The sequence below is a fragment of the Cercospora beticola genome, chromosome 3 (assembly GCF_033473495.1).
Source record: "Cercospora beticola chromosome 3, complete sequence".
Taxonomy (NCBI): Eukaryota; Fungi; Ascomycota; class Dothideomycetes; order Mycosphaerellales; family Mycosphaerellaceae; genus Cercospora; species Cercospora beticola.
This window is the reverse complement of record NC_088937.1, coordinates 1,694,957-1,722,210: the sequence shown is the minus strand read 5'-3', so window position 1 is coordinate 1,722,210 and position 27,254 is coordinate 1,694,957. Positions and strand designations below refer to the sequence as shown.

The 27,254-nt window shown below is 53.5% G+C and overlaps 11 protein-coding genes across 11 annotated transcripts; 5 read left to right on the top strand and 6 right to left on the bottom strand.

The window, feature by feature from the left end:
• Positions 1–465: 465 nt before the first annotated feature.
• On the bottom strand, positions 466–1,465 carry RHO25_004634 (mitochondrial 54S ribosomal protein uL15m; the record flags this gene model as incomplete). Its single annotated transcript, XM_023595555.2, has 2 exons — positions 466–1,093; positions 1,152–1,465. The coding sequence occupies 2 exons, from the start codon at positions 1,463–1,465 to the stop codon at positions 466–468; spliced, it is 942 nt and encodes a 313-aa protein (XP_023457591.1).
• A 599-nt stretch (positions 1,466–2,064) lies between these two features.
• Positions 2,065–2,658, bottom strand: RHO25_004633 (uncharacterized protein; the record flags this gene model as incomplete). The annotated part of the gene is made up of 3 exons (XM_023595554.2): positions 2,065–2,280; positions 2,331–2,489; positions 2,632–2,658. The coding sequence occupies 3 exons, from the start codon at positions 2,656–2,658 to the stop codon at positions 2,065–2,067; spliced, it is 402 nt and encodes a 133-aa protein (XP_023457588.1).
• Positions 2,659–9,542: 6,884 nt separating this feature from the next.
• Positions 9,543–11,477, top strand: RHO25_004632 (uncharacterized protein; the record flags this gene model as incomplete). Its single annotated transcript, XM_023595553.2, has 2 exons — positions 9,543–10,001; positions 10,053–11,477. The coding sequence occupies 2 exons, from the start codon at positions 9,543–9,545 to the stop codon at positions 11,475–11,477; spliced, it is 1,884 nt and encodes a 627-aa protein (XP_023457589.1).
• Positions 11,478–13,358: 1,881 nt separating this feature from the next.
• On the top strand, positions 13,359–14,081 carry RHO25_004631 (uncharacterized protein; the record flags this gene model as incomplete). Its single annotated transcript, XM_023595552.1, has 1 exon — positions 13,359–14,081. The coding sequence occupies one exon, from the start codon at positions 13,359–13,361 to the stop codon at positions 14,079–14,081; it is 723 nt and encodes a 240-aa protein (XP_023456743.1).
• Positions 14,082–14,838: 757 nt separating this feature from the next.
• Positions 14,839–16,713, top strand: NDH2 (External alternative NADH-ubiquinone oxidoreductase mitochondrial; the record flags this gene model as incomplete). The annotated part of the gene is made up of 3 exons (XM_023595551.2): positions 14,839–15,220; positions 15,277–16,587; positions 16,640–16,713. The coding sequence occupies 3 exons, from the start codon at positions 14,839–14,841 to the stop codon at positions 16,711–16,713; spliced, it is 1,767 nt and encodes a 588-aa protein (XP_023456742.1).
• Positions 16,714–17,016: 303 nt separating this feature from the next.
• Positions 17,017–18,626, bottom strand: RHO25_004629 (uncharacterized protein; the record flags this gene model as incomplete). The annotated part of the gene is made up of 2 exons (XM_023595550.1): positions 17,017–17,967; positions 18,036–18,626. 2 exons carry the CDS (start codon positions 18,624–18,626, stop codon positions 17,017–17,019), a joined length of 1,542 nt encoding a protein of 513 aa, XP_023457322.1.
• Positions 18,627–19,135: 509 nt separating this feature from the next.
• On the bottom strand, positions 19,136–20,683 carry RHO25_004628 (uncharacterized protein; the record flags this gene model as incomplete). Its single annotated transcript, XM_023595549.2, has 1 exon — positions 19,136–20,683. The coding sequence occupies one exon, from the start codon at positions 20,681–20,683 to the stop codon at positions 19,136–19,138; it is 1,548 nt and encodes a 515-aa protein (XP_023457476.1).
• Positions 20,684–21,465: 782 nt separating this feature from the next.
• RHO25_004627 (uncharacterized protein) lies at positions 21,466–22,041 on the top strand (the record flags this gene model as incomplete). The annotated part of the gene is made up of 1 exon (XM_065602574.1): positions 21,466–22,041. One exon carries the CDS (start codon positions 21,466–21,468, stop codon positions 22,039–22,041), a length of 576 nt encoding a protein of 191 aa, XP_065458646.1.
• A 942-nt stretch (positions 22,042–22,983) lies between these two features.
• On the bottom strand, positions 22,984–24,774 carry RHO25_004626 (uncharacterized protein; the record flags this gene model as incomplete). The annotated part of the gene is made up of 1 exon (XM_023595548.2): positions 22,984–24,774. One exon carries the CDS (start codon positions 24,772–24,774, stop codon positions 22,984–22,986), a length of 1,791 nt encoding a protein of 596 aa, XP_023456751.1.
• A 780-nt stretch (positions 24,775–25,554) lies between these two features.
• Positions 25,555–26,052, bottom strand: RHO25_004625 (uncharacterized protein; the record flags this gene model as incomplete). Its single annotated transcript, XM_023595547.1, has 1 exon — positions 25,555–26,052. One exon carries the CDS (start codon positions 26,050–26,052, stop codon positions 25,555–25,557), a length of 498 nt encoding a protein of 165 aa, XP_023456750.1.
• Positions 26,053–26,232: 180 nt separating this feature from the next.
• RHO25_004624 (uncharacterized protein) lies at positions 26,233–26,837 on the top strand (the record flags this gene model as incomplete). The annotated part of the gene is made up of 4 exons (XM_023595546.2): positions 26,233–26,427; positions 26,484–26,529; positions 26,603–26,702; positions 26,756–26,837. The coding sequence occupies 4 exons, from the start codon at positions 26,233–26,235 to the stop codon at positions 26,835–26,837; spliced, it is 423 nt and encodes a 140-aa protein (XP_023456749.1).
• Between the last annotated feature and the right edge of the window lie 417 nt (positions 26,838–27,254).

Here is a 27,254-nt window from a genome sequence, read left to right as displayed (position 1 = left end):
GCAAGATCAGATGCCTCAGAATGAGTGGGTCGCTTCTGGGATAGAGGCAGACATCAGTCGGGAACATTATGGTAGAGGGCTGAAGCAGGCTTCAGTTTGACCATGTTGGGAGTACTCGAGCAGCTGCAAAGCAAGGCCAGCCAGGTGGTCGCATATCCGTCGTTACCATATACGATCAACTTTGGCTGAGGGGACACGAAGCCTCACAACACCAAGCGGGATCTATGAACAGCCCACCGGGACGCGATGCCGTATCATGATCTAGGCCAGTGATCCGTTTTCAGGAGGGCCGCAAGTGAAAGCCTCAATCCGGCGACCAAGTGCCTCGGGCCAACAGATCACCGCCGTCTAGCATGTACAGTAGCCATTTACTTGAGCATTGCGATGTGGCATAGATTCTGGAGTTGCAGAAAAGACAGCTTCAGCTGTGTATAGTCATCATACGATAATTACTTGTTCAGCGGATTACCACAACCTGTTGTCCGCGCCTTTGCTCGTCGCAGCCTTATTTACAAGCTTCTTCTTCCTCTCTCCAATCCTGCCAGCAGAACCAGGTGTCTTGAAGAACAAACTTGGCCCTTGTCCCTCGGCGACCATATGACTCAAGTAACCTCTATGAGCAGAATCTCTGTAGTATTCGAGATGCTTTCTGCTCGTGGGATCTGGCAATCGGAATGGGTATCGCTCCGTGTCGTCCGTGAGAGCATCAGCCACTTGATCTGCGTCCAGCTCTTCCACGCCCTTGTCCGAGCTTGCAACGTTGATTCGCGATTGCAGGCTGTGAATAGGGTCCATATATCCTTGCATAATCTTCTTGATGGCGAAGTTCGTGTAGTATCGCGTCGTGACTGTGCCTCCAAGCTTCTCGACAGTATTGATGGCTTCTGCGCTGGCTCGCGACACAATGATGTTGATTGGAGTAGTGAGCTCATCCTTGCCGCGAGCGAGCAGTTTCACGCCGTCCTTGACGCCGTGTACACATCGCGACTCGTTGAGCTCTTTGAGAGTGATTGGTTGCGAAGGATCGAGTCGGCCTTGATTGATCCAGTCTTGGATGCGATTGAGATTGACCTTGGTCATGTCCACAGAGAAGCTGCATCACCGTCTCAGCCTTCACGATCAATCTGAACTTATCCCCGAACATGACTTACGCATTCTTGAATCCTCGCTTCCCAGCTACCACCCAATCTGGCGTCTGTCCACCATTGAAACCAGCAGGAACTTTTCCGTGCTGCTTCTGACCCTTGTGACCACGCCCAGATGTCTTTCCCTTGCCGCTGGCCGGTCCTCGACCTCGTCTGATGCGCTTGTTGTAGGAACCTTTTGTGTCGGACAAGGAGGATAGAATCGAGGCGTTGCGCTGTTGACCGAGGAAGGGGTATAGGAAAGGCGCGATCGGCTGGTAAGTTGGCTGTGTTGGTAGTGACACTACTGCGCGGCGCAGTAGCTGTAATCGTGGCGGCATGGCGATGTGTACTGCATGGACTGATACACTGGTCGAGCGCGACAACGCTGGTGTCGAGACCTCCGAACTGGCCGCAGTCCCTTCTGCTAAGGCGCAGCCACAGCTCACCAGCCACAATACCGAACTACATGAACTTACCGTTTTGGCCGACAGCTATACATTATCGCCATTTCTCTACTGATGTCGACAAGACGAAATTACCGCCGCTGTGCTGTGTTGTCTACCCTCCATATCCCGCTTCTGCCATGAGAGCCGAGACTGAACATGACAATTCGATGGAATAGTCAACACAAGACGCAAATTCGGCGATCTAGTAAGGCGCTGACTCTGAAGCAACGCTGTGAGGCAAACAGATCACGAACGCTGGATCAAGTATCTCAGGTGTTGTTCCGACTGAACTCGTAGTGCCGATTGCTTAGCATACAGCGTGTGCTCAATTCGGGCGGGATGCAATCATTTCTTCCCACTTGAACTCGGTCTGGAAAGTGCTGTCTGCTGAGAGACACGCTTCGCCTGCTCATTATCTCGATGCTGTCAGAGAGGAATCCAGGCAACCTCCCGCAATAAGGCTTCACCTTGCAGGGTGGACAGGAGCAGTGCTAGCTCTCATTCCAATTCCAATTCCATGTACATGTTTGCCCGCCGTAGACAAACCGGCTGGTCATGTAGTCGGAGCCGCCCTTTTCCATATCCCATGCTTGCACTCTGTTGCCATGACTATCTTCATAGCTCGGCGGCATGGTGTCCCAAAGATCTCTTCGAGTTGCCATAACTTGCCTCAACAATCTCAGCTCAGCGACGATCTCTTTCATGCCCTGCGAAAATTCAGTACGAGCTTATAGAACAACAAAGTGCTCGGGCTTACCGGGTTTTGCCAATTTTCTATATCTTTGTGGACTTCACGCACTTCTCGTCTGCGTGCCCGTTTCTCTCCAATGTACGCAAAGCATAGGATTGCAATGCCTATCATCAAATAGGCTCCTGCGAAAAAGCCTTGGTAGGTAGACGACCATTTTTCCCAGTGCTTTCATGGTCCTGTCAGCTAATGTGGCATCTCGGTCATCTTCGAACAACGGCATCTCAGGCTTGTATGCAGTATACATCATTTCGAACAGCATTCGCCAAATCAGGCGGAACGCTGCAAGGCGTAGTCTTTTTGCACTTACCTCCGGGGGGATCTGAAAGGTAAGCATAGTGTGCTGTGCTGGTGCAGCTGCTACTGCAGAATTAGGTGGACAGGTCGCACGCACAAACAAGAGCAGGTGAAGATATCATAGCAGCTACAATCTGGTACGCTTATAGTTTTGCCAGCACCGAAACAATTGACCTTTAGTCGTATTACGGAACTTCTTTTGGGCACTGACAAAGATCTGTTGTCTGGTCGCTGATTCATCGAATTGCGTCTTAAGTTATTTCTCGAAAGCCAGCTGCTTCTTTAGCACTATGGCTGCACAGCCGTTCTCAAGACAATATCGCGCCAGCAGCCTTCTCTCACGAGCGAATATGCTTCGTTATCTCGAATGCTGTGTCCACTACTCACGTGAGCATCCGATCACGGCCGCATGGAAAAGTACGATCACTGTTGCTGGCACTGGATTGTCGAAGAGAAACGCAGATCAGTGCAATCCGGCACCGATGGCTGGTACAAGACGTGGACCCTAGCGGAAGAGTAATTGGCGACACTTGGACTCATCGAGTGAATTGGAAATGAGCATCACAACGATACAAAACTGTGCCAACTCTGGAAGATTAGTCAAAGTTGGCCAGGACTTGTCGAGCTAATATTGAGCACTGCAACTTAGATCCTGGATTGCTCAATGTTGGTAAATGCTGGTCGCGTGCAGCCGAGAGCAAAATATTAATAATCAGGCAGATCGCGAAATGGAACCCTTTAGAGATTCTGCCTCAGTATCCGGTCGAGTATCTTCGACATCTGCGGCGCCGTGAATCGTCCACGATAGGATTCGATGGTACCGGCAATTGCGATGTGGAGGCGTGTACCAGCCAGCATCTCTTCAGGCCACTGCTTGAGCTCAAGGACGTCGCTGGTCCGAGACCCACGTTGGAAGGTAATAAATACGGAACGTCTGGATGCAAGGTCGATCGACGAAGCAATTGTTGTCATTGCGATATTGGACATCGCCTCGCTGGCTCACATATCCGCCCGGTCCTCAGCAAGATTGAGCAGGTGACAGTCGCCGTCCATCGTCATGGATAGCCTGAGAAACATTTGTGAGGTACGAGCTCGGTAATCGAGGATAGCTGCATCTGACAAAGGAATTTGAGGAGGTGTGCGGTAAAGCCTATGCACTCACGATCCTTGAACATGACACGTGAGGCAGCCGATTATTACGCGTAGCCCTAGCAGCACATTTGAGGTCAGTTGTCCGCATGATGCTGGAAAGCTGCATCCCGGCAGCAGGAAGAGGCAGATTTTCATTCTCAAAGCTGCCCGCAGCCACGATTGCAGGATGTCAGCAGCGCTGGCCACAAAGCCTAAGCAGCCAATTTGGTGTTACGCGGGACCACGATTGCCTGTCTCCGTGACGGCCCAGTCGCGGCCGCAGAAGCAATTTCAGGTCTTCGGTGACAAGTTTTGGTTGAGGCGGGACAAAAGTAGAGGCGTGTCCTCACACCGACTTGTCTCGAGGCACGGCTTGACGAGGAGATGCTGCTTTGTACGGTAGGAGGTGCCCGTGACGGTTGATGAGATTGACTTTCGCGATCGCCAGCAGAGGAAGGTCCGGCCTGCAGCAGCCTGGGGTGGACCTGCGAGACTGGTGTGCAGTAGCCGGATGGACATGTGTAGTGGAGGTCCAAGGAAGAGGGCGGGAAAGGTGGGATGGAAGTGCTCCTCATCAGCTCCAGCCAACTTCCAATCTGCGTGCCGAAGAAAACCCACTACTTTCCACGCGCATACGAGAAGGTTCCGGATTAAGTTCAGAACGTCGCCTCGGTCTGAAGATGGCTCATTAAGCGACCTACCACGAGGCATCGCTATCGACTAGTTGCAGCTCTGCAGGGCGAAGAAATACGACTGCCTCATGATCGCGCAAACTCACGCAGAAATTGCACATCTAGGCCCAACTCCGACGAGAGCTCATCCTTTCGTCGGGCAACACGGATACGCACTCTGCCCACGGCGGGGCGTTGAGGAGATGTTGGACGTTGTTTGCATGGTACAGTGCGATACGATCAACGCAGGACGATACCCGCTTGCATCGAAGGTGGTGGTGCACGTATGATGATGATGCTACGATGCATGAATGCACGGGTGCTAATAAGAGGCCGGTCATGACAATATTGCAGGGTCACTAGAATTGTTGTTGGTGTTGTGATGCGCAGAGTCATATCTGGCAGAACCTAGTCTCTCAATATCGCAATGCCTTCAGTAATAATCCGTATGCAGCCGACAAACAGCAGGACCGGCGGCGTCACTTCATCGAACGGTGGCCGCTCAGGGTACTGCATGATCATGAACTGTTGGTCTCAGATGCCTGGCGGATTGACTAATAATGGTGCTCTAGGACTAGTAGGCGCGCGAAGGTGCAGTGCGCGGGTGATTTCTGGGCGTGCAGCAGTCCGTCCTATCTCATGGCTTGACCGCTATGGATGAGCAGCCAACTGTTATCGAGTGACACAGCCTCATCAGCTCGCAAGTCCACTTGGATGACGGGAGACGACCGCAAATGGGACATGCCGAAGTACGAGAGACATCGCCCTCGGCATATGGAGCTCCCGTGGTAATCACAGCCCAGACATGCAAGGGAAGAATTTTTGATTGACGAAGTACCGCCTGCGTCGTGCTTTTAGCAGCTCGTAAGGATGACGAAGGCAAACACTGGCCGGGTGTCGAATCATTGTGCAAGCGAAGGGCGGCTATCCACAAATCCTTACAGAGTTTCCAATCGCGTTGCACATCGGAAGGAGCGAGGCCTGGAGTGCGAAGGACGTTTTCAAAAGCTGGTGCGAAGGCGCAGAACGATGGCCACTTGGCGCCCTGGCATCTCGCTCCGTGTGACACGCAGCCTGCTGCGTCGCCCCGAAATGCATCTCGCACTGTGCCACAGTACGATGGTACGTGGACGGGGACAGTAGTGGACCGCCGGGCAGCCGTCTCGCAGAGCAATCGGCGCTTCAGCTGGCCATACGATGCGCCTTCGAGACGTGCCACACGCGAGAGATTCATCGTGCTAAAACAGATGGCATGTAGTCTGTGACTTCCCGATGTACTCCAGCGAGCCATGACTAGTGAACCTTGCACTGCATGACTGATGATTGGACCAGGTGCATTACGAATTCCTGCATTGCTTCTGCTGCTCCTCGTCTCTCGAACAGGCCCGGGCCCACTTCATATCACGTTGGACACCAGCGGACATGAACGAAGTGTAGCAGCGGTGGTGGGTGCCGCCAGCCAGCATGTCCATCCATCGCTGCGACGACGCATCAGCACTTGCGCCGCACTCCCAGTACGAGGAATCTCCGACCCGTTCAGCCAGCATCTGCACGTGTATGGAACAATGCCTAACACCCGCCCAGCTAGAGAAGGTACCATCCCGAGTGATGAGGCGGATTTGCGCTTTATGGACGATCGACCGCTGTCCCCTTAGTCCTTTGCATGCCACCCGGTCCCGAAACGCATGAAGTGGCACATGTCTCAGCTCATGCCACTGCAAACATGGGCACTTGACGGCACATTCGCGAATTTCTCGAAGTACTGATCAGCAACCTGCGTATCGGTGTCGAGCATGACCGTGAAGCATGTGTTATTTGTGAAACGAAGCTCCAGCCGAGATGTGTATGACATGTGCAAAGCCCTGCGATCCATGGCGGAAAGTATGCTGCGCTGCGCTGCGAGATGGAACGATTATTGTGGGATACCAAGGAAGGCGCATACTTCGCGAGTCTCACAACGCCTTTTCCCGGACAGCGCTCACCAGTGTAGATCAGAAGTCATGCAGTCCAAAGCACAGCCGTGCAACCCGATCCAGTTGTTCGTCAGCTCGCTTGCATCAGCCCGTGTAAACAAGAAATTTGCAAAGCGCCGTGGTAGGACTAGACGATCAGAAAATCTCTTATCGACGACGCCGCTTCCGGTGATGCAGGACGTGACGAACGTTCACACAGTAGCAGCAGCGAAAAGGGTGGATCGTTGTGGTGGAGGCGTTACTGGAGGCGCCCAGACTGCACAATTGCCGCATTGAGGGTTAGTGCAAGCACCAGATTGATTTCGAAGACGTGGTCGAGGTCATCAATCCGGCTGGGCCGACAGCGGATAAGCTGTCGTGAGAGTGATACATTGCCAGGCATGCCTACAGTTTAGCCCTGCCAAGTGGCGACCAAAGCAGCCGCGCTGATTGGCGTGTCGCCAGTACGTGATGTCTGATGTCGGCGAACTACGCAGGTACTTTCACGGTCAGCGGTGGCGTGGCGCGTCGTGACCGACAAAGCGACAGCGACAGCTTTTGGCATGGATGCCAAGCAGGTTCGCCAACAAGACGGAACACGGAAGACAGGATCAGCACGATATTGTTTGTTGCGAGGAGTCTATCCGTCGCACCACACTTTGTGTCAGGTGTGCAGCTGGCCGGAGGGGGCAAGTAATAATGAGAATCGTCTCCCAAGGGACCTTGCTCAGCGGAATGCAAGAGACATTCCTGGTCTGAAATGTATCGACTTTGTGGCTGCATCATCAGATCCGACGCCTCGGAGCTCGTGACTTCCACCGCATCGTTTGCCAACGCGCCGGAGGAGTGCTGCATGCACTTGCACTTGGTGGACGTACGCGTCTCCACCGCACGGCGCTGCGCCCTCGCGCACGCTAAAAATGAGAGGGCCGAAGGTGGTATGGACGAGGCAGCGGGCTTGACACGAACGCCATCTGTTGTCTTGGTCACCGTCCATGCGTGCCGGACGAGGGGCTTCCTTTCGGGCAACATTTTGGCTTTCGCACATCGACCTGCAACTGACTCTCTTGGTAGCAGTACGAGCGCGCCCCTGATTGGCAGGCCGTGCATGGGTGGAGCAGCGACGCTTAGCTCGATCGTCTCATAGCTCTCTGGGACTTTGTTCGTGAAGATGACCAGCCAGATCCTTCCGCGTCTCATGCACGGAGGTCCAGCACCACCGGGGACATGATGTCGCCTCCTGACGGCATGAACGAGGGCTTGGATGCACGCTTCTGGCGAACACCGGCGCGACAGTGCAGCACCCACTTCGGTCAAGCTTTCAGGGAGGCCGGCCACACACGGCGCGGAGCATGCGTGCGAAGACGCCGCAAAAGTCGTGGTCGCCGTGGCTCTCACCTCATGCTCTGCTCTGTGCCATGGCGTGGTGCGGCTACTTTGCTGTCGCGGCTGTCGGCCTGCTGGTGGGCAGGGAAGGGCGGAATTGCGAGCAGCTCGCAGGCGCACGCAACCCTGTGGGCGAATGCAGAAGATTTGTTTGAGCAGGCGTGTCGTCAGATGACATCCATTTCCGCGGGCGATTAGCACTTAATGAGACATGCTATCGAAATTCTGGGGTGGTCTCAGCGGCCAGTCGTTGGCTGGCAGTAGAGTTTCCCAGCGAGCTGACTGCCCAGTTGTGAGCCGTGGTGCTGGGGGGGCGCTGTGACTAGCGGCATCGGCTACCTCGCTCGCCTACGGGCTTGCTGGGACGAGGAGGTGCCAGACCTTTGCAGGCGCGCGAGCGTCATCACGGTCAACCTCATCCACCGCAGCAACGTTTCCCTCTCGCGCTGGGCGTGCATGACGGTTGCGACGGGCGAGTGTCAGAAGCAGTGGGACCGCGCACGGGATTAGGCTCCGGCGGGACTGGTCTCGAGCTGTACGGTCTTACCTCACGCCGCTGGACGACCCTCATCAATCTGCTGAATTGGGATCAGCCTTTTTTGGGGGTGGCAGCGAGGCCGACGAAGCGATCTGATTCACTTTCTGCTGCTGCGAGGCGTGCCCACGGTCGCGAGCCCGGCCTGCTGCTGCTGCTGCGCTCGGGAAGCTTGAGCCTGGGCGATGTCACTCATACTGTACTGGAGTTGCTGATGCTGTTGCTGATGCCACCGCCGTCGCTGATTGCCGCGTGTGTACAGTCTACTCTGGCTATTACCGTACTGCTACTGCTGCTGCGACTGCTACGGGCACGGCTGGGATGGGCACGGCGCAGACAGACAGACAGACAGACCAGCGCCCAGGCAGGCAGGCAGTACCGCGGTGGAGGCGAATGGGTGGATGGATGGATCTCACGCTTCGGCTTGGGGCCATGGGCGGGCAGGCGATTTGGGGCCCATGCCATCCATCGCATCGACAACGCGGCAGCCGCTTGCCGCAGCTGCCTCACCACAACAGACTCGCACGCCAACGACCCGCCCGCAGGCCGCAGCCCGCAGCGCACGGCCGCTCCACACGTACCTGCTGAGCCTTTCTCTCTCTCTGCTGAGCATCGCCAGCAGCAGCGTTCCTGTCCCAAGGAGCGAGCGTGTGCGCTTCGTGCTCCGACGCCATGATCGCATGGCTATTTGCTCCATACACTTACCAACCTAGACCTTGATCACTGACGCTAGTAGCATGCGCCGGCGCGCGCGCCCTCGCTATCCTGCCGCCTCATCACCAAGTCTCGGTGTTGTGGATGTGCACCACACTTCCATTGCTCCTCCTCCTGCTGCTGCCGCTGCTGCACTGCACATCTGGCACGCATGCCTCTGCACCTCGCTGCCGCCGCCCCTTGCTGAAGCAATCATCCGCCATCGTCCAGCACAACAACAATAACGAAGCCGACCGCTGCCACTGCCGCCCGCCTGCCCTGCTCCCATCACCACCGCGCGCCTGACGCTGTTGCTGCTCCTGCCGCCGCCGCCGGACCACGACACGACTGAACCTCACTTGGCCCACTGACGTGCAACCGTGCGGCACTGCCGTCTGGCCCTGCACTTCCACCTCCTGCTCTGATTGTTCTTCTTCTCCGTCATCCACTCGTCCACCACCTGGGCAGCTCCCAATGACCACATCGTAGCCACGGTCCCCGCTGCCCGCAATTCACCTCACTCACCACCAGCAACTCCGTCTCCGCACCGACTCCAATGTATGTCGACACGGCGATCCGCTTTCGAGACCCTTTCGTCTCCTCCAAAGACTGTCCGGCATCACACATTCACGCCTACGATCGATCACGGGACAGCTGGGCGTCACAAGCTCGAGCTCACGACCTCAATCGGGCATTGACTCCTCCGCCTGAGATGAGTGGCGTGCATTCTTCACGGCCCATGAGCTTCCAGGCTGGGGATTACAGCCAAAATCACCTAGACCTCTCGCGGTCGAAGCCCGCATATCGAGCTCCAACGAATTCGTACCAGGCTCCGGAAGCATCAATACCACATGGCAATGGACGAGCGTCTCCCCAACAGGGTCCCATCGAACCAGCGATTGACTCGTCCCAGCAAAGGCGAGGATCACCATACCACAATGCCATTGCCGCGAACTTCCAAATACCACGGTCGGTGAATGATAGTGGGGGCAGTTTATCAGAGCTTGCTGCACAGGTCAGTCGGAATGGGATAATGTGAATAGGGCATAGTACTGATTAATTGCAGATAACATGCCTATTTTGGTTCGAATCCTCAGAACTCTTGCAGCAGGTCGAAGAATCCCCAATCGTCCTTGCCAACTCGAGATCACTCACTGCCGATGCTAAGCCGACAACTGGATTTCGAAAATGGGTTACCACGATACTCTCGACTACGTGCGTTGCACAGAATGTGGTCATACTGGCATTGCTGTTCATCTATCGACTGAAGAAACTGAATCCTACAGTAAGGGGTAAGCCTGGCAGTGAGTACAGACTGCTCACTGTGGCCCTGATGTTGGGGAACAAATTTCTGGACGACAATACGTATACGAACAAGACGTGGGCTGAGGTATCTGGCATCAACGTCGCTGAGGTGCATATTATGGAGGTCGAGTTCCTGAGCAACATGAAGTACAATCTCTTCACGTCTGAGCAGGACTGGGCTCAGTGGCAATCCCTTCTGGGCAAGTTCGCCTCTTTCTTCGATCACGCTACTCGACCAGTTCCAGTCAGGGCTCAATTGGCACCAATTCTACCTCCGGCGTCTTCGCTGCACTTGCCACCAGCGCTGCCTTCTCCTCCGGCTTCGAATCAGGCGTCGCCTCCTTATCACAATGATTCCGCACAGCATGCAGCTCCAGCTGTAAATGGTCAGCTAGGTCCAACACCAGCGCCATCGCCATTGGGAAACTTCGACGTGCGAGTCATGCAGCAAGCAGGCGTGAAGCGTGCCCGTGAAGAGGGTGCATCAGAACCACCAGCGAAGCGCCTTGCCAATACCCGCAACTATACATCGCCCAACCGATATACGACTTTGCCCGCCCAGTCGAACCTTGGAGCACCCATTCCGCGATTGACTCTGCCCAGCCTGAACATGCCAGGATCGCAAGCGGCCAGTAGCGGTGGATACTCTCAGATCTCACAGAGCCAGCAACTCCCTCCTATGAGCGTGCCAGCCAGGGCTATGGCTATGGTCTACCCAACGACAAGCAACCCGGCGCATGCCTCTCAGCCACCGTCCTCAGCCGGATCCTCTCAGCAGTACGTCTCTCATTCCCAGCAGGCGTCGAGACACCACAGCCCACAACATGAGGCCTCGGCTGCAGCATCGCCAAATGGCACTGCGCCTCAGCCTGCTACAACATTGCACGCCCCTACACAAATCTCGCCGAGCTATTTCCTCCAACAGCGAGCATCGCCATATCGGCCCGTACATCACGTGTCCACGCTGCTGTACCCGCCACCATCTGGTGCCACACAAGCCCGGCCGAACAATATCGAGCTCAACCAGATGCAGTATCAACCTCTTGGCAGAACTACCCATCATACAGGGCGCCTACCATACGTCGGCCAAAATCTTTGGCTCGATGGCAACCAACCTCAGGAGATGACCCCTGTCCATCGCTGGCCCAACTTCCCGCAGCAACAATCTCTGCCACCTCTGCATTGAGCGGACTGGTTGCGTGATGGAGGCCACGATTACACGACCATCTTCCTCATGTACATATTTCACCACAGATTTGATGCGTTCGAGCGAATACATTTTGGGCGCTGGAGCCAAGCTTCCAACAGTTGAAGCGGATTAGTGCACAGTGTTTTGGCATTAAAAATTGAATGAGACAGCGCCAATTGGCTGTCCTCACACATCATTTACGGGCGTTGAGCGCTAAACTGTAATTTACATAGAGAAACAGGCACGTCAGTCGTTGTCCTGGGTAGACACCAGAAGTTTAGGGAGAGCTCATCACGACGATACCCAAGTTCGCAGACTATGAATCTGCAACACGAATCAATGAAACGAAAATTTCCAAATCCGATCGAACTTTGTCAACTTAACGTGTAGTGAAGAACTGCGAGCCTCGAGCCTGGGGTTTCGTGGTCAAGGTACACACTCGCACTTCTAGCGGGTGACGCTCGGGATGAGGCTGATGCGAAGACTGCACTCTCTCGCGCGGCCGTGCTTCTGGTGGCTCTGAAGAAACTCCGCCGCTAAAGGGCCCCACCACTGGTGTCGGGTCGAAGTTTTGCAGTCGGGCACACGTCACATCGTCCCCACGCGCGCTGGGTCGAAAATTCGCTTTTCTGGTATGATGGTATGTGTGGAATCTTGAACAGATTTTCCAAGATCAGGTAATGCGTTGACGCGACGAAAAGTTGGTTTGCTGGTGCTTTGACATGGCTTATGGGACGCAGCCAGCGCTACTACACAATGTGGTCTTGGCGTTCATGTGGTATGCTGTATGGGCTCTTGAGGTGCGAATTCTCCGATCCGGCGAGAATCAAGGTTAAGACTCAGCTGCCGATGCACTGTATGAAAAACTGTCGCACAATTCAGGCATGATACGAAGCGTGCGAATGTGTACTGATCGTATGGTTGTCGGTTCGTATGGCTGAAACCCGAGGCTCTGTAGACGGACGCTCACGGCGCTTAAGTTTTTCCACCGGTCACTAGTGTCAGAGCGGAGTTTCCAGCAATGGCGAACAGTATGTGCAGCGATAGCTGTCGAGGCTGAGGGAGTGTTAGCTCAGCATTATGATGAAGGAGGAATTTGTCAGTGTGAAGTCCATGATATGGGAAATTGAGAGGCAATGGCAACGGATAGCACGAATGACGTTGGCCGTAAGTAGCGGCCCGAGGCATCTCGACCTGAAACGGTTTCATGTTGACCTCACATCCCTGTCAGCACTGTTCGGCGACATGGTCTCGCGTTCTGATTTGCTCGTCGCTGTGCCTGCAGGTCGAATGAGAAGAGCCTCTACATGTGCGTCTCACGTTTTGAGCGCGGAGTGTTTGCTGTGCAGCTCGCTCGAGTGCTGAGCGCGGCACGCCAGACTGGAATGAATTGTTGACCAGAAGGCGAGTGCCACGGGTCTGGCGACGACCAACAAATTCGCTTTTTCACTCTTCTCAAGTTGCTGTATGACAGGACTGCAATAGCACGAATCGCGGGCGGTCATTTTGTTATACTTTCCTTTCCGTCGTGAACAGCACCTTCCGTTGCGGCGGCACACTGATTCTCCGCTCGCGTTGTTTCCACATACCAGCGCAGCAACATTTCCAGAAGTCCATCAGCAATTGAGATTCATCGACCCCCTTGCAGCCAGGTGCTGCCGCTCGTCCATTACTCACGAGTAAGGCATTCGATCGCTACGGTGAAATTAAGGACGGCAGGTGCGGCCGCGAAACTCATCAACGACATTGCAAGCATCCATCTCTCGAGTCTCGCGGTAGCTGCCGCTTCAGCACGAGGCTCGAAGCCGTTCGCGCGCGCTCTGCGTCCATCGCAACATCATCAGCATCATCCAAGACATTGGCCGTTCGCATCGCGATATGCGCTTGGATGGAGCCGCAGCGCTGCTGGCGCTTCCCGCGGTGGCATTCGCGACAGTGAGCCTGAGCAACTTCAAATCTAACAAGAACGATCCAGACCCATCGAGTCTACCTGCTGCCTGTGCGAAGGTCTATACGGCGACCATCAGCGGATGCGTGGCGGAAGATTTTCCACAAGGCGGCAATGGTTGCAGTCCAGCCTGCGCGCAAGGCATGCAGGACATGGAACAGAGGGTTCAAGACGCTTGCGACAACGCAGACCTCAAAGATTTTCCAATCCTCACACAATTCCTCGCTGGCAACGGACCAAAGGCTCTTTGTGGGAGCTCCGCCAAAGCACCAGACCATGACACCGAAACCACCTCGAGCCAAGCCCCGACCACGAGAAGCCGCACCCAAAGCGCTCCGAGTACATCCAGCACAGCGACGAGTTCCACAAGTTCGGCAAGTACGGCGAGTACGAGTGAGACCGTCACATCGAGCAGCCCAGTCCCAACAGCCACTGAGCAAACTACCATACTCGTTGACAGCTCGAGCCCGGCAACGCCAGCGGCGACAAGCTCTCGTGGTAATGGGCAGACCAGCAGCAACGATTACAGCGGGCAGGGAAGTCCGTTCGATACATTGCCCAGCCCGTCTAGCACAATGCGATCAGCATATATCTCATTAGGAACGATGGTCCTCGCCGCAGCAATGGCGTGCATTGGAGTACTAGGACGATGACACAGGTTCCCTCTGCGCTGTACGGAAGTCTGAAAGAGTTTTCGCCTCAAGGCGATTTGTTTATGGATACCCGGAGTTGCGATTCTGATCTTCAATGGACGATGATGGACGACGGCGTATGGAGGCATCGACAGTGCAATGGTTTGCCCAGGAGCATAGAAGAATATTCGTTTTGCGTGTGTAGGATACGGAGCATCGGGGATTGGGAACATAATTGCTCGGATGGAAGGTCTATAGAGATTCTCTGTGAGAAACAGAAGACACATGTTCACAGATGATGAGTGATGTTCGCTGTTGTTCGGTCTACCTTCGCCTTGTCTCACTCATTGGCGCCGATGGAGCAGATGGCGTCATTGTCGTCACAACTGGAAGATAAGTGCCAGCGATGCTTGTCGATCAGATAACGAGACGAATTTCTTTGATGTCGTCGCTTTCCACCTCGACGAACTCAGTAGTATAAGCAAACACGCTATCACGACATGTCCTTATCGTTGGTGACGCCTTCACTATAGATCCCCAATTCACCAGCGTTCGAGCCAAGCAGACAAGCATCGCACGCGCGGATCCGGCGGCCCGGTCTGCTCGATTTAGCTGATGAGCGAGTAGCGCCGTCGCGCCGAAGACGTAGAAGCTCGGACGTCGTTGACAAAAGATTGCAGTCCCTGGGTGCAGCTCTTTTCCCCCAACACAGCAGCGCGACAACTACAATCCACCTGTGTTCCCATTTCCGGCATCGCCGCTACTGCTGCTGCCTACAATGGCGACTCCAGCCGCTGCCAGGCCGCTGGCTCGGTTGAGCGCGTCGATGGGCTTGAAGCTGGCCGGCCAGCGCGGATTCGCGACTGCGCAGAGGACCACGCCATTCCAACAGCCACTTCGAGCTGCCAATGCGACTCGGACGACGACACAGATCCCTCGACTGCAGCTTCAGAGGGGCTTCGCCGACAAGGTGTCAGACAAGCTGCCAGATAAGCAGCAGGTAAAGAAGGGATCATGGCGTTTCCTGAAGTGGACCTGGCGACTCACATATCTCTCTCTTGCTGGCACTCTAATCTACACGGGCTACACCATCTACGTCGACCGCAATCCCGCTGAACAGGCTGAACAAGATCCGAATAAGAAGACATTGGTCGTGCTGGGTAGGTTGAGGGCGCGTCATGGATATATTGGCAATGCGCATACTGATTGCATTTAGGCACCGGCTGGGGCTCTGTCTCGCTCTTGAAGAAGCTCGATACCGAAAACTACAATGTCGTCGTCATCTCCCCACGAAACTACTTCCTGTTCACCCCGCTCCTCCCATCATGTACCACCGGCACCATCGAGCACCGCAGCATCATGGAGCCCATCCGCAACTTCCTTCGCCACAAGAAGACTCAGGTCAAATACTATGAAGCTGAAGCGACCAAGATCGACTACGAAAAGAAGGTTGTCTACATCAATGATGACTCCGAGGTCAAGGGCAGCGTTTCATCGAATCAGGTCCCCTTCGACATGCTGGTGGTCGGTGTTGGTGCTGAGAACGCCACCTTTGGAATTCCTGGTGTGCGCGAGCACGGCTGCTTCTTGAAGGAAGTCGGTGATGCACAACGTATTCGAAAGCGAATCATGGACTGCTGTGAGACTGCCTCGTTCAAGGACCAATCGCCAGAGGAGCGTAAGCGTCTGCTGCATATGGTTGTGGTCGGTGGTGGTCCAACGGGCGTCGAGTTCGCCGGTGAATTGCAAGATTTCTTCGAGGATGACCTCAAGAAGTGGATGCCCGAGATTCAGGACAACTTCCACGTCACTCTCATCGAAGCTCTGCCATCTGTTCTGCCCTCATTCTCCAAGAGTTTGATTGATTACACCGAAAAGACGTTCAAGGAGGAGACCATCGATATTCGCACAAAGACAATGGTTAAGAAGGTGGAGGCAGAGCACATCGAAGCCGAATACACCAACGCCGAGGGACAAAAGGTCACTGAGAAGATTCCTTACGGTTTGCTCGTGTGGGCCACTGGAAACGCGGTTCGACCTATCGTGAAAGATCTCATGAATCAAATTCCCGCACAGAAAGACTCTAGACGTGGATTGGCAGTCAATGAGTACCTTGTTGTGAAGGGCGCTGAGAACATCTGGGCTGTCGGTGACTGCGCCGTTGCGAACTACGCACCGACTGCACAAGTCGCCTCTCAAGAAGGTAGCTTCCTGGCGCGCCTGTTCAACCAGATGGCTAAGACCGAAGAGATCGAGGCCAAGCTCAAGGTACTCTCGGAAGACCAAGAAAAGGCAGCAAACCAGGAGGCCCGCAATAAGGTGTTTGAGCAGATCAAAGATCTTCAAAAGCGTCTGCGCCGCGTGCAGCAAATGGGCCCATTCGAGTACTCGCATCAAGGATCCTTGGCATACATTGGCAGTGAAAAGGCCGTTGCTGATATCTCTTGGCTCACTGGAAACCTTGCAAGTGGAGGACAATTGACCTACTTGTTCTGGCGATCGGCATACTTGAGCATGTGCTTCAGCAGTAAGTTCACACAATTCGCACACATCTCGATGTTAAGCTAACGACGACGCAGCACGCAACCGCATCTTGGTCATCATGGACTGGGTGAAGTCCTCGCTTTTCGGCCGTGACGTCTCGAGAGAGTAATTGCCTGCCCATCTCGAGATCGGTCAAGGTGACCTCTCATGGCGATACCTGCCTTGAATACGATACCCTCCCGAAATCCCTATGTATGTAACAAGAATCGGAAGCGATCCGAAGGTTTGTGCGAGTAAACGAGATTTGTGTTATTACAAAAAGACAGCGCGACTGAGCGATAGATGTTGTGTTCCATACAGAGACGAAATTTCAGGCTGCCATCGGTTACGACGATGGTCCTACATGACATTCAGCTTCACAAAGTTCCTGCCTGATAAGCACATTCATCCTCAAGAAAATGCTGACAATCTCTCATCTCACGACGGGCTTACAGAAAGCCCGCATATGTGGCTCCCGAAACGAAGGCAGAAAGCACTCTCGATACGCAAGATGCTCTTTTTTCGTCCCGTCCAATTGGAGATCAAATCCCCAGAACAATAGAGCAAATGCGAAGTACAATTCGCACATGGCCAACGTGAGTCCTAGGCATGCTCTTGGTCCACGAGAGAATGGCACTAGCCATTTTTCTAGTGCGGCACTGTCGGGTCGAAGCCAGCGCTCTGGGTCGAACGTCTCGGGTGAAGAGAAGCATTCGGGAGAATAGTGGACGAATAGATGTGACATTCCGATAACGGTTCCTGGTGGGATGTGTTGGTTGCTGATTGTTGCTCCGGTCGATGGTGTGACTCTTGACAGGGGGTGTGGGACGCCTGGGGAGAGACGGAGAGATTCTTTGATTATGGCTGTGAGGTATGGGAGGCGTTCGAGGGTTTCGATTGAGGGGATCGATGAGAGTTTGTCTTCGTTGCTGGACTCGTCGGAAGCTTTGGAGTTCAATGTCGACTTCCATGCTGTCTCGAGTTCTTCCAGAAGTCGTCGTTTGATATCGGAATTTTGCAAAACGTGATATGTCCCCAGCATAGTCGTGTTCGCGGCGGAGTCAACAGCGCCGAAGACTAGAGCCAGTGCCTCCTCGAAGAGACTTTTGGGTGGAGGGATGCCTGCTGCTGTGTTGAGTTCTGGATCCATGAGTCGATGATAAATCGTTGGATGAGGACTCTTCTGCAATGACGCTGGATTCTGCACCACCTCGTTGACCTGGGCACTGAGCAGTTCGTGCAAATCGACCAAGCCAGCCAGTGCCGGATTACTCAATCTCGTCAACCAGCCCGGAAGCCCAAAGACAGTTTTTCGAAGCAGGGAAAAGTGCTTGAACAGGATGAAGCTAGGCAAAGAAGCATCCATAGCCACCACAACCGGAGCCTGAGAGGCAGCTCAGTCAGCATACTATCACACTCCAACCCTCTTCTTGTTGAAAGAAATCCACGTACCTGAAAGTCCTCCACCTCCGTACTCTCCACATCCTTCGCAAAACAATACTCCACAATCGTATCCAACGTAAAACACCTCAAAGCAAACAAAACATCACTCGATTTCCCCTCCTTCCAATTCCTCTCCAAAGCCCCACACAGTCTCACCATCTTCTCCTTCACAACACCCTGCAATTCCGAAATCGCTCGTCTCGAAAACATCGGAGCCAAAACATCTTTCCTCATTTTCGCATCCCGATACTTTACATACCCAAACGAGCTCGCGTCCTCGCCGAAAGAAGTATAAAGTACTTCGTCTTTATCCCAGCGATTCATGTTATTGTAGATTTCATGGTATGCGGTAGGAGAGCAGAAATGTAATTCGTTTGGTCCAACGCGAACGATTTCGCCATAGGAAGCGTGGAGTTCTTTCAGGACATCGAACCAGTTGCGGGCGAGATAGATTTCTTGATAAGCTTTGTACCAGCCTGTGGAAACTGCTTTTGGGCCGGGGAAGCGAGATAGTGGCTGGAAGAAGTGGTTATAGGTGATTTTGTAGATGTGAGAGATGATCCAGGCTGTCAGTAAGCCACCTGCGATTCGGAGGAACATTGTTGTCGGCGTGCTGGTCTGCCGTCTTCTGACATGAGGTTGCAAATTGAAACGTCTAACGACCTGCTCGAGCTTCCGTGATGCGGGATTCGTGTGAGGGGCGGCGTGCAGTAGTGCATCTCGCGTCGGTTGATATGGTGGCATATGCTAGCAACAGGTAAGCGGAAAATTGTAGCGGATGAAGCTGATATGTTATAGTTTTCAGGTAAGCAAGAAAAGGTTTGGGGTCTCACTCATCAATTGCATGCTAATAGACTTTCACGCCCATGGGTCTCGTGCAAGTTGTGCTCGTTTCCTTCGCCCGATGCATAAATGGATCAGATCTTTTACATATGCATGCCCTTCAATAGGCGATGCCGTTGGCCCGCTCTGTCGTTAAAACCCCAGCGCCTCGCTAAAACACAATAAATATCCCTGTTTCTTGGTCTTCGCTTCACCGAGTACCGTGTGCGCTCAGCGTAGCTTTCTGCCCATTTCAGACTCGCATTCAGTACGAGCAGTCTTTCCGTTCAATTCTGCAACTCAAAAACATCCCTCGTCAACTCCAGGAGACTGCGTTTCGAGGTACTATTGGTGGTCGTACTGGTGAAGTCTAGGTTGCCAATGCTACACCAATCTGTGTCGCCCACCTTGATAGGAAGGCATGACAAATATTTGCACCAAGAACACCCGCCACGCCATTCGTAAAAGTTCTTCAAGAGTAAAATGAAAGCGATCAGTGCTCCGACTAGAGCAATTGCGCGGACCAGCCACCACGCCCACCAGACACCCTTCCGGCCCTTGAAATGGCCAACAGGATCCTTGACGAAGGCCTTGAGTGTTGCATTTCGATCGTTTTGATCGGCAACATGGGTGTACATGGGGTCTGATGTACGTTGCCCGATGGCGGTAGGTGAACGCAAAAGACAAACACCCAGTACCAGTCCCATCAAGAAACCTCCGATATGCGAGAAGTTGTCCAGTCCAGGTAGAAGACCGAGCACGAATGCGATGACCACGTCGATGAAGATGAACATCAAATCCTTGGCTGGACTCCTTCGCTCCTTCCATGTGTACAGTAGGTCGAGCAGAGTGATGGCTAATATGCCAAACAAGCTGCCCGAAGCTCCAGTGGATGCTATGCCCGTAGCAGCGAAGTTGCCGCCCAAGATGAAGCCAAAGATGCCAGAGGCGAAGTACAAAATGGCAAAGCGGATGCTACCAATCAGCAATTCCACGTCTCGGCCCAGCGTTAGCTGCAGTAGCATGTTGAAGCCAATATGGATAATGCCAGCGTGAAGGAAAATGGGCACAATAAAGCGCCACCATTGATTGGGAGCAGGTTTGTCGTCCAGCGTCCCATTCACGCGCGGGTTCTGATCGGCATCGAAACCACAGAGATCTGACAACTGACATGTAACACTGTCGCCAGTGGTCGCAGTTGCGTTCGGACAGGGCCATGAAATGGGCACCGCATTGTCCTGGACGCCGGGCATGGTGTGCATGCAGGGCTGATACCGCGCTCCCATGTTGATCAGCACATATGGCGAAGGGCCAATCATGGGATTGAATGACGGCTTAATCGCGATAGGGGTACCAGTGAGGACACCATTCCTGATCAACTCCGCCACGAAGACCACGATCTGGGCAAATGTCAGGATAAAGACCATCCATGTAATCCTCCCTTTGAACCAGCCCTGCTTGGGAGGCGCAATACCATCCGTACGCCGTCTCTTCCTCCGAGGGTCTGCGTCGCGCACAAAAGGGTCATCCTGCTCATGCGGTAACACGGGCGAGACTGTGTTTGTTGAATCGTATTTGTTCGGTTTCCTTCCGTCTAGTGGAATCGCATTGCCGTCGTCAAAGGGATCTCCATCTTGGTGGTTCCTCCCGCTCGCTCCAGGGTAGCTGTGCTGTGGCGCCTGATGTGTGTACAGACCCGCGCGGTCATCTAAAGGCGACTGCGGTTGCTGGGGGACGGGTGGGAGAGGCGCATCGTTTCGGTAAGAGTAGTTGTCGTAAGGAGTGGCGTTGTAGTAGTTGTGGGTGTTGTTCGTGTAGTAGTCATGCGCCGCCATGACGGGCGAGATGTGTAGCGACTGTGGTGTGTACGGTGGGAGGGTGATGTCTGTAAAATGGAAGAATAGGCCGACTTTTGGTGCTCGGTCCCCAGTCGTGGCTTTGGCTTCGGAAGGTGGCAGGCGCTGATTGCGCGTTGCGTGCAGGGTTCTGCCTTACGCAGCTCGCCAAGTGGTCCAATGTTGGTGGATGCGTGTGCGTGAGCAGTTGCGGCGATGGTCGAGGCGCAACGGGCGTGACGGCATTCAACAAAGGCACCGAAAAAGATGCAGCAGCGGTTCGTGTACAGCGCGTGTGTCTGCAAGGCTGAGAAGGGGTCCGGTCCTGCAGATGGAAATAGACGGGCGCTGTGGCGGAGCATCGAGTGGCTGCGGCAATCATCATCGTCGTTTCACCTCTGCTGCCGCTCCGCCCCTCACCCACCGCCATCGGGACATTATTGCACTGCGACGAGCGGGTCGGCTGACGTGGTCAATTGCCTTTCACCATCAGACGGATCCTCTCACATGCCGACCATCCACATATCTTTCGAGCTGGCCACATCGACATGCATCGACATGCATCATCAAAGGCGGCATACAATGAATGCAGCACAAAGAAAACTACGAGAACATGCTTTGTGCGAAGCAGACAATGCCTTTGATACTGCTCGCACACTCTTCATAAAACTCTACTATCCTGTCCCTTAGCATCTCGATTTCTTCGACAGATACTCTACGACAGACAGAATCTCCTTCTGACACACAGCCAACTCAACTTAACAACAAACAGAAGAACCCCAATGTCGGACAACAGCAGACCCCTCGATATACCGCCACCTGGTGTGAGCTACCTCGAGTATTACATGAATCGAGCCCGAAGAGTTGTCCCTGTCGTCGCTGCTGCTCCACCTCCTGTGCTTCCCAAATCGCTCGATTTCGAGGAGCGACTCAGACTGGAGCGTGCTATTGCCAAGACTACAACGCTGATCGAGACTGCACAGGCACAACTCGACCGCCCTAAGCTCCTGCCATTCGAGCTCACTCCGTCCGAAGCAGCCGAAGAAGATCATGCCCGCGCGAAGCAGTACACCGGCAGCCTTGGCCGAAAGCTCCAAGGTTACAAGATTGAGCGGACTAACCGATTGTTGGTGGATGTGATGCAGACAATCGATGAGTATAAGCCACTGGCCGCCTCTCCTTGCCCCTCACGGATCCCACGGCCGGCCTCCGTTGCTTCCACATCGAGCAGTTCTACATCTACCTCCGCATCGACCGCGTCGACAGCGACCACCAGTGTCAGCTTGCGTAGCGTGTCGCGGATTCCCCGTCCTGCCAGCACTCCTGCTGTAAGCTCAAGCACGCCAAGCTCACGATAGAGCCGGGTGTGGGATCTTGATCTCCATGTCTTTGAAAGACATCTGACAAGCAGTGCATGATCTAGCATGTATGACAGCATTTACCAGTGTAAGTTTGCAGGTAAGTCATCAGGTATGACTCGTTCTCAAATTTAATACACTCCAAACTACTTTCCAACGAACTCTCGCACGAATACCATCTCCAGAATCTCTCAAAGCTCTTGTCATTGGTGCTTAATTCTTCCTTGTCCAGCACTATCTCTTTGTCCAGATGCCAAGAAGCAACCTGCCATTGTTTCCTCTGGTCCATGTGCCATTAATAGCTCTTTGATAGTGTCTCCTACATCTGTTCTTGTTCTCCTTCTGCGATATCATGCAACACGCAGCGATCTAGTTTCATTTCTCCTTTAACATTCATCAGCAGGTCTGACCAGTCAATTCCCTTCAAACCCTACATCATCAGCTTATCTATAATGAAGTCCCGATCCGCCAGTGTCTCCCCACCACCCTCTCCGCCGGCCGGAGCAAATCGCATGGAATGGATGATGGATCGTGCCAGAGAAACATCCCAAGCACTCAAAAAGAATAAGCGACAGGATCGCGTTGTGGAATTCATCTCCGTCGTGGGACAAACAGCTGCTGACGACGCAAAATTAGACATTAATGTCGAACGGTGTATTGCAAGGACAATCCACATGGTAGAGGCTGCGCAGGCCGCGCTCGAAAAGCAAGCAGATGCTCCAGAAAAGGGCACTGATAAGTGGGTCCTAGCAAAGGACTTTCTTGCTTTATGGGAAGCGAAGAAGAGTGAATTGCGGCAGTCGTCTTCTGTCGGAAAGACACATCGTAGCGTTTCGGTTGTTGATGTTTATGGTCGTCGATGAATGGGGAGATGTGAGGAGGAATTTCAATGAATGATTTCCATTTCTCAACTTTGTTCTCTTTGCGCTTTTCCCTATATCCTCATCTCGTCGGGGTCAGAGATGTTGTGTTCAAATACTCCTCCACCTTTGGCATCAACTCCAGCTTCATAAGTTTTCCTGTAGCGTTCAATGGCCACGAATTTAAGCCTAATTGTCGTAAAGTCACCACCCCTTCCAATGCGTAGTCTTTCCCGAACATCGTCAATACCTGGCTCTTAACGTCTTCTGCTGTCTTGCCATGCAAGTCCTCAACGACAGCGAACGGGACTTGTCCAAGAGTGGCGTGCGGCCACGCCAGGACCGCCGCCGAGGAGCCCGTGAAAACTGCAATGCAGTTTTCAAGTGCTGCAGGCGTGATCGGTATAGCAGCTCGCATGATTATATCTTTAATGCGGCCAAGAATATAGATCAGCCCGTCCTCGTTGATGACAGCCAAATCGCCTGTCCGGAACCACTGTTTACCGTCTTCTTCGTCTTGCAGAAAGGCTTCTTCGTTTGTGTGGTCGAGATAGTGCTTGATGATACTCTTACAGTGCGCAACCAATTCTCCAGGCTCGCCTCTGCGAGTAATTTTCCCAGTGCCCGTATCACGAATGCGGAGATGAGCGCCTTTTGCCACTTTACCCAGCGGGCAAATATCCTTGAAGTAGGGAATGCTTTCCACACCATTGGTACTATTCAAGAAAGGCCACTCGAATAGACTGTCTCCTTCTGTCATACCATGCGTGGCGAAAATATTGGCTTGCGGGAAAGTCTTCTCTGCTTTGAACATAAGGTCGCGTGTCACCACGTCTCCTCCTAATACGACCGCTTTAATACTACTTGAGTCCAGAGACTTCCCTGTTGTTTGCAGCTCTGCGACAAAAGCATGTAAGAGAGCTGGGATGAAGAGTAAGAATGTGATCTCATGCTCACGGATCGCCTGCATCGTTCCTTGAACGCCCTTCGTGGGATCGGGCATGACTGCGCAAGCACCGGCTTTCCAGGCAGAAAGATGTAGTGTCGGACAGATGACGCGAAAATTGGCAGTCGAAACCACCACTCGCGATTTAGCATGGAACTCGTCGCCCCATCGCAGAATATGGAGTGAATTAGTTGTGCCAGCCACGCGGCGGACGCAGCCTTTTGGCCGGCCGGAAGAGGTGCCTGAAGTAAAGAGTATGAAGCTTGTCCTGTTCGGATCATCATGCAGAGCAGATTCAACGAGTGCTTCCGACTCGCTTTCATTCGTCTTGACAGATCTCGCAAGGTCGATAATGGTAGTCCAATTCTCGCGAGGTCCGCCATCGAGAACAATCTTGACTTTTGGGGCCGGTAGACTTAGTCTCGAAAGAACAGAATTAACTTGCATGCCAGCAGACGAATCCAGCACTACGACGGCATCGGGTTTCAATCTAGTCAGGAATGACTCCAGTTCAGCTTCACGAGGAGGTTGAGTTGCACCAGGATCGAGAGAGCAGAGCGTTACGCGGAGCAGTGTAGACATCCACAATAGTAGCGGGTATTCCACGCGGTTCGGTATGAATGTCGCGATCCGCATGCCTGGTTGGATGCCCCGTTGTTGCAGGCCAATTGCCAGCTTGACGGCAGCCGCATGTAGCTGATTGTAAGTCCATGCCAGGCAGTTGCGAGTAGATGCATCGCCTGCCCCCGTGCCACTGGGGTCCAGACTCGTTTTGCAGGTGGTGAGCTCAGAAAGATGGTCGGCTGATTGGTGCACAGTGATCACAGCCAATCCATCAGCGTTTTTGGCGAGACCTTCAGCAAGATGCGTGAAGATTGAGGTGCCATCTTCGAGCGGGCCTCCATACACGTCAGAGCTGTTTGCCATGCTACTCGAGAAAAAAGGTCGCAAAGCGGATGTGATAGGATTCTGCAGCTCCGTGGAAGCCCGCCGTCTTTATATACGGCGGCCCATGTTCAAGCACAAGCTGTGTGCGTGTCTTGCCCTATGTAGCCATAAGAACTCTAAATTTCCTATCGATTGTTTCATGCCACCACGGCATTATGCGTCGGCCGCTTACCGTTCCGCGCACACGTCAATTGTGATGTGTATCATGGCCGAAAACCGGGCACGCCATGGTTCCCAATGCAAGTAAAATGTCACATTAGCTTGCAAGACAAAGGATGCCAACAGTCCGCACAGGGCGCGTGGTCCGGCTGACCAATCCGAGTGGCATGCCGTGTGGTATCCATCGAAGTGGAAGATCCAGCTGCATTTCGAGTGCTGATTGCCAATGCCAATTGATGCTGGAAACATGTTGTTCTGCCAAATAGCTTGTTTTGGTCATGTATACGAACATGACTTTGAATCTACGACTCGTCGTCAGCTTTTGATCGACCGCCAAGCAATGTATGGAACAGGAAGCGGCTGCGCCTTTCAGAGGTTTTGCGTATAGTTTCTTTCGCCATGTCCCAATTTGGGAGTTAGACAGCTCCAATATAAGAGTATCATCATTGTGCTGGTGGTGAGAGATGGTGTGAGCTTACCAGTGGGCTTTTCACATGAGCGTTCCGGAGACTGAATTGGAGTGACGAGTGAATTTCTTTGATTCCTTCTCGGTTCTCGCTGCTGGATTCAGAGTATGTGCGACCAACGGTCGGGGATAATTCAGTCTCCATCATCATCGTTGAACGCAAGCTTCACTGATTTTTGTTTCTTTTTCGGCTTTTTGGACTGCTTCTGGCCTGAAGATGTCGTCTCGCCATCAATCTGGGATTCGTCATCGTTGCCAACCACTTTTGCTGCTTTGCGTTTCTTTTGCGCAGTGCCGTCAGTGACCTTGACGTTTTTACCGTGCAGGGAGTCCTCCGGAAGAGCGCCTGACATCTTCGGCTCGGCGGCCGGGTCACTCTCTCCCTTTACGTTAGAGGTATCGTCCACGCCAGCATTGGCTTTCTGAAGTTTCTCGTATTCTTCCTTACTCAGCGTTTCACCGCTCTCGTCGACAACAGTTGGGCCATCGTCCTCATTGGGATCTTTGACGCGCTTTGCACGCGCGATGGGCTGCTCGTGACGGTCCGTGTCTCCTCGCCCAGCCTTTTGTTCATGAAGTCGTTGCAGGAATGGCGGCAGCGAGGAATCGTAGCTCAATTTGTCCTTTGGCATGGCGAAATTTGCTGCGATAACGTGCAGACCTTCCCAGCTCAGATGTTCAATCTACATCGGTCTCTGCCTGGCAAGATTGTAAGGCGTGGAAACATTGGCTTCTGCTCAAATTAGAGCAGGTGCAATGGAGAAGAAGGCGAAGTGCAAAAGATTGAAGTGAGGACGAGGACTTTGGCGGCAATGCGGGTTTCCCGCTGGATGCAGGCTTGGCGCACGGCGCACGGTCGCCCGACCAGCCCGAATTCCACACCTACGCTGAATTGCGAGATTGAAGATTCAGCAGACAGCAACCGCCCAGCGCCGACCGACAACGAGCGAACCGCTTCCTCTCAAACCACACACGAAGCAACACCGCGATCATGTCTCACGAATCTGGTACGGCGACCGCACGAAATGGCTCGGAGGTGATGGCCGACTAACATTTGATGCAGTCTGGTACTCGCGCCCACGCACCTACGGCAAGGGAGCAAGAGCTTGGTATGTCAGAGGAATCACGAGCAGGAGGAGAGGTAGCCAGAGCAAAGATCTTGGAGGACTAACACTCAATTAGCCGTGTCTGCACCCACAAGGCTGGTCTGGTCCGCAAGTACGGCCTCAACATCTGCCGTCAGTGCTTCCGCGAGAAGGCTGCAGACATCGGATTCACAAAGGTAAAGGAAGCAGAAGAAAGAAGATGGGGAGTGGTCAAGCTAATAAATGATAGCACCGATAAATGCATGTTCGGAGGACTGGGATGGTCATTGACCTTGATGGGGCACGAACGCAATGGACTACCCGAAAGATGAGCGAAATGCGGCATACCAGGAACGGCGTTCTACGAGATGTTGACTGCAATCACGGGAAGACTCGATGAAGAGCAGGCGTTAGCTCGACATCTGCAGCTGCGAATTTGAAGCACAAAAGGTGTCATTGCACACAGTACGCCCTGACCAATTGCTCGCCCACTGCTGGCATACTTCGTAATGGCCATCCATGAATTCGCACAATACCCGATCACGACCTCTGCCGCGCCTTCAGATTGTCCCGCCGTGCCTTGTGATATGCTTGATCCACCACATCGACTGTATGCATAATGGAGGAGTGGTCAGTAGGGGGCTGTTCGAGGAATCTGAGATCGAGAGCACCGCCTAAAAACCGGTATGTCGTTTGAGCTCTTTCGCTGCGCCACCAAACCTACCACAGCCACTGGGCTGGAAAACATC